This window comes from Vitis vinifera, chromosome 16 (assembly GCF_030704535.1).
Source record: "Vitis vinifera cultivar Pinot Noir 40024 chromosome 16, ASM3070453v1".
Lineage (NCBI taxonomy): Eukaryota > Viridiplantae > Streptophyta > Magnoliopsida > Vitales > Vitaceae > Vitis > Vitis vinifera.
In genome coordinates, this window is record NC_081820.1 from 22,158,112 (window position 1) to 22,169,179 (window position 11,068).

General features: G+C 30.0%; 1 protein-coding gene across 1 annotated transcript; it reads right to left on the reverse strand.

The window, feature by feature from the left end:
• Window positions 1-4,854: 4,854 nt before the first annotated feature.
• On the reverse strand, window positions 4,855-6,143 carry LOC100251502 (uncharacterized). Its single transcript, XM_002267574.4, has 3 exons — window positions 5,978-6,143; window positions 5,468-5,794; window positions 4,855-5,372 (listed from the first exon to the last, which is right to left on the reverse strand). The coding sequence occupies exons 1-3, from the start codon at window positions 6,051-6,053 to the stop codon at window positions 5,215-5,217; spliced, it is 561 nt and encodes a 186-aa protein (XP_002267610.1). The 5' UTR covers window positions 6,054-6,143; the 3' UTR covers window positions 4,855-5,214.
• Between the last annotated feature and the right edge of the window lie 4,925 nt (window positions 6,144-11,068).

Sequence of the window (11,068 nt, forward strand, 5' to 3'; positions counted from 1 at the left end):
AATCTATATCAACAGGATTTCAGCTAAAGTAGCATCTCGGAGATGGCGAAACCCCATTTTGCAAGAACGGGGGGACGTAAATAATATTCTGGGAACGGAGTTTTGGAACCGGCAACGGCAATCATTTATTCCCAGCCTGTGGAGACCTCTGGAAACCCCTATTTTTCAATTACCAGAAAGGGTTAAAAAGATGCTAGAAAATCGACAGCACTTCAAGGCAGGAAGCAAAATGATCAGAACTTCGCCAGAAAACGAGCTGGGACTGGGAAATGAAAAAAATCATTCTTCGAGGATCAAAGCCTTCTCACTAACCGAAGGTCTCACGTATTCCTACTTAAAAGACACACGGTTCGTTCTCCTGCTTTGCCTACTCATTCATAGGGTTTACTGCTTGGTGGGCTTATACCCCGATTGAGATAGTAGAAATACCAGGACCCAGTTGTTTGAAACCTTGGTTGGTAGATCTAGTAAGGGCAAAAATGGACGCTTTGCAAAGGGTGGTCGTAGATCAGCGGTAACAGAATCTTCTTTTCCAGATCCGATTCAATCTGGAGCAACAGACGCCCTTACACAGAGAGAACCATTCGACCCGCGAGGAACACTTCCGGAACCAAAGCCAAAGGAAGTCATGATGGAAAGTCAAGGTAAGAAGGTACTTCCAAATTGAATCAATTAAACCTTCCAAGATATTTTTAAAAAAAAATCAATTTCTAATTTATAGGGTTTTGGATGTTCATTTTGATTGTTGGATCTATGATTTGTTATTGTTTGCTGCAACTAGGTTCTGAAAACTCCATTCTACATCTTCGATCAGGTTTACCTTATTTTCTTTTTCTTCTTCTACTTCTTTATATGTGTTTCTTCTTCTCTATAAATCGATTAATTTTTTTTTATTAATTTATGTTTGGAATCTTTGATGTTTCTTTATCTTGTATTAATGGAAACTGGAGAGAAAAATTGAAATGGTTGGAAAAATCTAAAGATTTTTCGCTTTCACGTGTTTACAATATTGAAAATTTTTAATGGTTAGGAAAAAAATAAAAATAAAAAAACAAACAAAAACAAAACTTTTGGTTTTTTTTCCCCTTTGTTTATTATTATCGCCACCTTCCTTTCCCAGTTGAAAATAGAAAAAACATTTGCTAGCTTTGAGAATTTAAATATTATAATAAATAATTTTTTTTTTGAAAAAATATAATTTTATAACTACTTGAGCATGACAAATTATTCAAAATTTTAATAAAAATAATAATTTAATATTTGTGCATTAGGGTTATACGATTTTTTATGGTTAATTTTTTATTTATTGAGTATATAATAACAAAAAACCTCTCAAATTTTATTTTTTTTAAATAAAAGTAAAAATAAAAAAACATTTTAAATTATATGTAAGGATATTATTATAAATTTATTTCTTTTTCATTTTCATTCCTATTATTATCAAACATTGGAATGGAAACAAATAATCATTCCAATTTTGCATTCCTAAGTTCATCCAAATGCTAGAAATGGAATCATCAAATTTTTTCCATTCCACTAAGAAATAGGAAAGGAAACAAAATATTATTTTCATTCCCTATTCCGACGTACCAAACACCCCCTTAAGGGAATTATCTTAGAGAATCCTTTTCTTAAGATGTTTATGTCTTTCGATTTCTTTTTTTGGCCTTTTTGATGAAGACATGGATTATATGATAATTTTATTGAGCTTAAAAGAAGAGTTTGATTTCTCAAAAGTAAATTCAATCAAAACTTTTATGGATTTGATGCTATTTAGAAAAGAAAAAAAAAGAAAAAAAGAGTTTTTGATAACTTATATATCAATTTAAACGGAACTGTAACAATACTCTTAACACTTTTTATAACATTTGAGTGTGTAAAAAAAATGGTAAAAGTAGTATTGTTAAGTTATGAAATATTTATTATGCCTGGGAAAGTTCTTATACCAGTTTGTTGTGTGAGTAAAAAACTTTAATATAAAAAAACATTAATTTTAAAACACAAAGATAAAATAATAACGATGATGTAAGAGGTTGACGGTGTCTACATCTCTCTTTATAAGAGAGAATCATGTTAGATTTTCTATTTACACCGTCAACCACAAATTTTATGGTAATTTGTTGAGATTGAGATAGAAAACTTAGTTAGTTGGGATTGTTGTGAAAATTTTGTTTTCCTTGAATTGCTCCGGTGTTGTAGAAGATTTATTAGAATATTTCAAAATTTCAAACCTATCATTCAACTCTACAGGGTAACATAATTATTAATTTGGGTCAATAATGAATGCACCCTACTTGTAAAAATGTACAAAAATTAGGTTTAGACTTAGGAAGAATGGACAAGCATTTGGATTCAAAACCTAGTTGTTTAAAAACAGAAAAATCATTTTCTAGACTTAGAAATTGATAGTTTTTTAATTAAAAAAAGATATTTTAAAAACTTTGTTTTGAAAATGACATTTTTTTAAAAAAAAACATTTGAGTTATTTTTATTTTTTTAGATTAAAAAATAATTGTACAAATATAAATAATAATTAAAAAAATAAAGAATTACAAATAAATTTTATTGTTAAAGCTTAAAAAAATGTCGGAGAATATTTAAAATTCTGTAACTTTAATTCTAGAAAACGTTGTAAAATTATTTTTAAAATTTGTGCTCAAATTATGCTTTTTAAAAACTATTTTAAAAATTGTTTTCAAACATTCTTTATTTCCTTTATGTGAAACATATTGTTTTCGAATCAACGATAAGTAGTTTTATTAAGTAAATAGTTATATAAATAGACCTCTGACACCACAAATGGAGGAGAGACCAAGTGTGGTGTTTGTTTGTTAGCTGAATAGAAAAAACAAAAATATTTGGTTTTTTCTATTCAGTTAAAAGTAATTTATTGACACCAACCAACACAATTAAGTTAAACTTAATAACAAGTTCATTTTAATTATGTTGGTTAATATGAACAAAATACTTTTAACTAAATAGAAAAAGCCAAATATTTTACCTTTTTCTATTCAGCCAAAAAACAAATATCACTCAAGTTCATCCCATAAACCTGCAACTTACACCAAAATTTGCCTTGGAGATGAAGCAAAGACAGTCTAATTTAAGCTCGAAAAACCAATTAATCAGCCAGATGATTAGTATTTTTCTGGTTCTAAATTTGTGGACAACCCCTTCTAGGACTCCAATTGGCAATAATTTTAGGCCTTTGGGCCGACATTGACCCTGGAAACCCTCCCTGTCATCTGCAATACAGCCCAGCCCAGCAGGGGAACCTTGTGATTTGGTTAAAGAATTCATCATATTGGCTATGGCCCTGTGGACCATTTATTTATTCACTTTGTTTCTCTAGACAAGAGACTTATCTTTTCCTTTTCCTCCTCAATTTCTTGACGACCAAACAGAACTCCAAGAAGTAGACAATACTCCCGATTCTCTTTAAATTAGCTGGTTGATCACATCATTGTCGGTCAAATAGACTGATACAATTCTTGTCAGTTCAATTAATTACAGAAACCTCCACCATTAAATATGAAATAATTTGAGAAACCCCATAAAAAACTGGGTCTAGAGACTTGGTTGGACCATGACATAGACCTCGCTGCCTCACGTAAGCACTTACGTTTTCTCACGAACCATCCAGGGATTTTCCGGGAAACTTGGGATTAACCAGCACTTCTGACTCCTGTCTTCTTTCATCAAACATTTACTTATTTTAATTAGTTGCCTTTTGGCCCTGTTATTAACTTCACCTCTAGAAGCTACCAAAATCAAAATTTTCAAACAAGTTCGACAGACACCTATTTTGAATTTGATGTCAAGAAGTATTAGGTCTTTCATATTAGAATAACTATGGACTCACATATGAAGCATAGTTTATGATTAAGCTATTAGCATATACATATTTAATTTATATTTGTTTTAAAGTATAGACCACCTCATGTGTAGAGCCCAATATCATGTGTCTTAGATGATGAGCGTAAGCCACATATGACCCAATATTTAAAGGGAATGGTCCATAATGCATAAAGGGTAAAAAGAATTCATATATATAAGGGATTCATAAGGTTGGTGTCTGTTCATAATAATTTGAATAATTTTTTAATAGACAGAACATGTTCTCTCCAGCTTCTCATCGTTAGAGAGATTACAGAAAATGTGGTTTTCCCTCTATAGCCTTAGAAGATCCATATCCTATTCAACACGAAAAATGGACTTAGGTTTGTTCCCTTCCTATAAAAGGGTCTGATATAATTTCTTGGTATGATTCAACGTGTGAATCCTGTCTGGCAATTGAATTTAGAATGGAGTTCTTTCATTCTATACTGTGGGTCAACATATATTGTGTTGGATTTTGTGCGTACGCTTCGTCTTTTAAACCTTGACCAGGCCTGTAGCCCATTGGGTCAAGGCCTCATATATATACAGAGAGACACACATCCCACGTATGAGAAAAGAGGAGAGAAAGTGAAGGTCTCATCATCCCCTCCTGTCGTTTTTCCTTAATTTCTTGCAGTTGCCCTTGAGTTGTAATACGATCATGACAATCCTTTGTAGATGTTATGGGCAATGGAAGTAAGTCTTTGACTTCTTACATAAGAGAAAGAGAAGAGAAAGTGAAGAAACCATCATCCCCTCTTGTCGTTTTTCCAATTTTGCAGTTGTCCTTGAATTGTAATATGATGATGACAATCCTCTGTAGATTCTTTGGGCAATGGAAGTAAGTTTTTGACTTCCCACGTATGAGAAAGAGAGGAGAAAGTGTAGACACCATCATCCTCTCTTGTCGTGTTTCCTTTCTTGCAGTGGTCCTTAAATTGTAGTAAGATTATGATACATCAAAGAGGTTCTGAATTGAGTGACAAATGCAATCCAAGTACTTATTTTTATTTCATCTCTCGAAACCATTACAATCCATAGAGTGTACCAACCATAAGTAATAACCTTGTGTGAATAACAAAACATGTTTCAATCATGGTGAATGAAGTACGAGGATCACCTTATTGACTAGAATGGTTTCGTGAAATGTATACCTATCCTGTTCTACGCGCACTCAGCACATGACTTGAGAGTTGAACACACCAAAGTGATATATAGCCCCCTTCAAGCCAGGCATCTAATACTTTGATTCAAACCTTTTATTATGGTAGCAACTAACTGACTTCCAATCCTTCCTGTGTATTAAGTTTCTAACTGTCTACTTTATTTAAAAATCTATGATGAAGCAGGGGCCACTGCAGGGGCAACCCCGAACTTCACAGGATTGACCCCTGATACTGGCCCTGGTGCCACAAAACCAGAACTTCGGATCTCCGCCATTTCTCTCCTCGCATCTCCCCTTTGTGCTTCACACAGTTTTGGCAGAAATACACCTGCAATTTATCACAAATGTTAGCTATCTTTATGTGAGAAAAGAATAAAGCATGCATGTTAGTCTCCGGGCGTTTAGGGTTGGTTTGTAGGTTACCTTCACCGGCAGCGAGATTGAAGTAGAGATCAACAATGTTGGGGCAGCTGTTATAGCACTGAGAAGAGCAAAGCTTATGGGTGAACCCACACTCCAGGAGAGAATCCGATGAAATCCCTAGCGATTTCCTATCAACCCCACAGGCTTCAATGCACTGGTCGCTCTCCACCCAGTCCTTCACCTTGTCCGCCTCAATCTCCGACGTCCTGCACACATATGCTTCCTCTCCGCTCCTCCTCACATGCTTCTCAAGCACACAGCGCTTACCGGACGATGACACCGCGTAGGCGCACGTGTCTTTGTTCAGATTCTCACATGTTATTCCTCCTACACCACCAACCAAGTATTTGTTAGATTAAAAGCTTTTGATATAGTTGATGAAAACCCATCCCAAATATGGGAAGGAAAGTGGGATTTTTAGATGAAGGGTGCTTGTAAAAAGGCTGATTTTCAGTATGAAATATGAAAAAATATTTTAAAGCCAATATGAAAGAGTCTATTGTTTCTTACCTAGAGAACCTTGCACACAAACAGCAAGTGTAAGAGCCAGGACTGCCAGGGACATCAAGCCAAAATTAGAAGCCATGGGCACAGCTCTGATGCACCAAACAAGCCAAAAATTTAGCTGAAGTTTGGCAGAGAGTTAAAGAGTTTTGTTGTGGAGACTGAGTAATGAGGAGGGGTAGCAATTTATAGTCGTTGCGGCTGGGTAGTTTTGAACGTGGGGGAAAGATTTGGAAAATGGAACTTTCAATGTGAAATCAAGATATGGACCTCAATTCTAATTTCTAGTGAAGATGGTCTATTGTGGGACCGCGCTCGGAAGGTTGGTGAATGGACCCCAATGTTTGGAAAATCAGAAGTTTTGGCAGTCAAAGACTCCGCCATCAATGGAACACGGCGCTCTGCAAATTAGGCACCATATTTTCCATGATTTTGGCCGTGTCAAACGGTGCCTTATTTAAGGATTAGTCAAAACTATTGCACTTCTGGGGCCTTTGCTTGGCTTTTGAAATACATGTTGAAATTGGGAATTGAACACTGCTTTGTTTTAGTTTTTGTTTTCTCGAGTTTATCGACTAGCTTTGTACAATTTTAACGGTATTAACGTCAGACTTTTGGCACCATTAAAACTTCAGAAGATATGCCACGTAATACATTGACAATGTGTACCAAAAATTCAAAAAATAGTTACCCTTAAATAAATTAAAAAGGTAGCGTGTTTTTAAAAATGGTTGTCAAAAATAATTTTTTAGAATAATTTTTTAAAATTATTCTATGATATTTTATAAAATAAAATTTTGTTTGAAAATTTAAGATATTTTTAACATATTTTAAATATTTTTAACTGTGTTTTAAAAATAATTTTTATGTTTCCTATTTTTTTTAATCATTCTACATATTTGCATAATTATTTTTTAAAACAGTCTTAAAACAAATAAAAATAATAAAAAATAAATAAAAGATGTTATCTAAAAAAACCATATTCTTAAAACAAAAAACAAAATCAATTTTTTATTATCAAACATGTTTTCTTAATTTTTTATTTTAAAGAACGATAAACCGTTCTAAAAAAACAATTGTTAAACTAATCCTAAAATTTTTACTTATTGATATTTATATGATAATTTGATCAATCTGATCATTTCTTAAAAACAGTATTTCCTTCTTGAGAAAATAAGTTTAATAGGTTGTTGATAGAAAAAATGTTTTTCAAAATTTGTTTTCAAAGCATATTATTTTTAAAACAAATTTAAGATATGATTAAAATCTTTTGCATTATATATAAATATAAAACTTTGTAAAAAATAAGTTCAAAAATTATTTTTCATATTTAGATTTTTAATCCCAATTTTGTTTTTAAAAAATAATTGATAACTACGGTTAATAACTATTCTTAAAAACTGTTTTTCAAAAATTGAATTTGAAAATATTGTCAAGGAGCTAATAATATTTTATTTTAATAAAAATTTGGTTATACATGGGAGTATTTATTTAGTGGTTTATTTTTTTACCCTTTGTAAAATAGATTTAATTAGTAATAAAACAAATTAATACTCAATGGTAAGCCTTTCTAAGCACTAAAGAGATGGTTTCACCACCCTATCATTGGACATGAAACGGTTTTGAAAGCAGAATCAAATAGTGAAAACATGTTTTGAAAATGAAATTAGTGTATGGTGCAGCTAAAAATAGAGTGATTCGAGTTTTCAAAAGCATCATTGCGTTTTCCACTGTGACATTATAACAAGATGGAAAGGCCTGCATCACATGATTTGAAATCAAGGAAATTCAAAACAATATTTTTGGAAGTGTTAGGAAATTAAGGCAAACAGGCGTTGTCCAGGGAAGAAACCAACTCCACCGGTCAAGCAAGCCATTACTGTAGAGAGTGGACTAAGCTTCCGGATATATCCTTCTCCTTTCCCATCATTTTAGTTAAACCAATGGTTTGCTTGTTGTAAGAGATACTTTCAAAAACGTTTTTTAAAAAACGACTTGTTTTGAAATTTTGGAAGAGTGTCCTTTGAGAGATTGTTCCTAGTGTTTATATCAAATAGATTTTAGGTTTTTCCAAAAATTATTATGGGTTATTTACTTTTCTAAATAAATATCCTATATAAATATTTTTTATTTTGTAAAAATTATATGAAATAATTGGTTAAAATGGATGAAATATTTATCATATTTACGAATTTATCATTTCTCATGTTTTTGTTAAATAACTCATTTTTTATATAAATACCCTTGACTATTTCAAGTATTTATAATATGTTTTAAAAGAAATTGTTATTTTTATAAATAAATAAAAACAATAACGACAATTTTATCAAAATGGATTAGATTTCTAAAATTGGGTTTGATTTACCTTTTTAATCAAATAACCTAAATTATATACCACCTACAAGTTAAATTATGTAATAATGAAGTAAACTCATTTCATGTGATGAAATAATTACTGTGATTTTGATCTAGGGAAGCAATATAGGGTTATTTGATTAGAAGGGTTAAAATAATTTATTTAAAGTGACTTTCATTTTTTTTAAATGTAAGAATTTATAATATCTAATTTTTAATTATTAAAAATTACAATCAATCAAATCACAAAATATGTATATTTTAATCTCATTGCTTTAAATCAAGTGTAATTTTTTTTTTTTATCAAATTTCAAACAAAGCCTTTTCATAGCACTTCACGAGGAAAATTTAAAGGAAATTTTATTACTTTAACTTTTTTTTAATGGTTAAGCACCTTTTATTTTTATTTTTCCTAAAAGTTAAGAAATTTTCACAAATTGGTTCAGCTTTTAAATTATGTTTGATTCATAAAATAAAATTACATATAATTAAAATTAACTAAAATTTTAATATATTTTAAAATTATTTAATTTTTACATATAAATAAAATAAGTTTGAAGTACTGTCGAAGATAATTTATTAATTTTAAATATATTATTTATTTATTTTTCACTTGCATTTTCCCTTGTCTACAATAAAGAAGAAAAAAAAAAAAGAAAGAATGAGAGTTTCCTTGAACTTCTAACGGAATGAAAGGTCTTTGAAATTTGTAAATGAGTGCTCCTTCCTCCTTATGATAGTGACGATGTGTGGGCTGCAAATCAACTCCAAATCAATAAGTTAGTTGAAGAAAAGAAGGAAGTGAGAATGGAGTCTTCTTCTACATGTAGGCGTGATTAGTGGGGCTGAAACTAAACTAAAGGGGGAGAGTTTGTTATTTATTAGTCTACGGATCTTTGACTCATTTCAACTTTTTTTTACCTTTAACACTTCCCATGAATATGGAAAGAATTTCTATGAGTTTGCCTTTTGTCTTTCAACTTTATTGCTTTAAACCCCTTTCCTTGTCCCACCTAAGAACAAGTGTTTGAAAATTGTTTATCGAGTCACCATTTTTTTCCCACCATAGACAAATTGTTTGAAGCTTTTTTATTTACTTTTCAAATTAATACTAGTCTCATGATTCATGGGATGGTTGGCCATTGATTGATTATGCCCTGTTTGGATCAAAAACTCATTTTTAAGTTTAATATGGGCTTTTATATATGTTTGATGACTAATTTTATTCAAAGAATCAATGAGAAAAAGAGTTTAATATGAAAGTCAGAAAAATATTGTTTCTTATAAAAACTCTATTTTGATTTATAAAATATATATGTTTAATAAAACTTTTATAATATTAATATTGTTTTCAAAAAAGTGTGATTTTTGTTTCAATTTCAATTTTTAGGTAACCTAAAACAAGAAATTATCCCAAGAAATGTCTTAATAAGAGTGACAGTGATTCGATTAGTTTCATTCTTAATCAACTCGAGAATTTTATTAAGTTGATCTATTTTGATTACATTAAAAGTCATTAAAATTGATTTAGTTTTTTAATTAAGCCAACTTGATTTAACATTAATCTAATTCATTCGAGTTACAAAAAATTTGAATTCATATAGTTTTTGAAAAAAATGTTAGCCCCAAGAACTATATTACTATTTAACTAAATATAAATGGTATAATATAACAAGAAAAAAAAAAGGAAAAATAACCAAACTTATAACATTAGGTGATGAAAAATATTTTAGATAGAGCAAACAAAAATAAAAATGGACAATCAACTTTATATGAAAAGAAAGGACACATTTTTTTTATAGCTTTTAATTTACATGTACAATTTTTAGTCCAGAGAATTAGGCTTTTGTGTTGAAACCCTATATAAGTATTTGAAATAGGTTTTTACCAAGTTATTTTATAAAAAAAAAATCCAATAAAAATAAAGAGAAAAGGGCTCTAAAAAATAAAAGAAACAACCAATATTCAAAATTCTTCAAAAGTATGGTATGGGTTGCGTTAACTTTTGAAGATCTTTCAAAAAGAAGTTTGAACACACTATAAATGTTTGAAAACTCTTCACAAGATATTTAAATTTCGGCATATAATTTGACACTTTATTTCCTTTTTCCTAATATTTTCTAGCTTTTCATATCCAATACTTATTTCTCACACCCTTATATATCTAACACAGATGGACTTCAAATTTAAATCAACTCTAAAGTAGCTCCATATCAATTATAATTGACAAGATCCATAGAACATATAATGTGTCGTATTTAATATAATAATGGAATAAAATTATTAACATAATTTAATGCATTAATAATCTTTCTTTTTAGCAATTTTGTGAAAAAAAACATAAATTACAATGGCAAAAACAAATGAATTCTAATCTAAAGTTATCTTAACGATCACACGGTTATAGTTTTCTTATCAACAAATGAATGATCCACAACAACTCATGAAAAACAAGATACTATAATATGTTTACATGCGTAGAGTTTAATTATGTTTAATTTTTTGTGATTTTTATTCACTTTTTTTTTTTGTAGGCACATGCATGTTGTTTATTTATTTTAATTTTTTTTTAAATATTTTTTAGTTATCCTAATTTATATACAATTATAAATTGAACACATACATGATTTTATGTAAATAAATGAAGCTTATTTATTTTCAATTGTTTTTTTAACTTTTTGGTTCAATAATCTCAATTCTATATAAAAATATGTTAGTTTAGTTTTATATCAGGTTATTTGA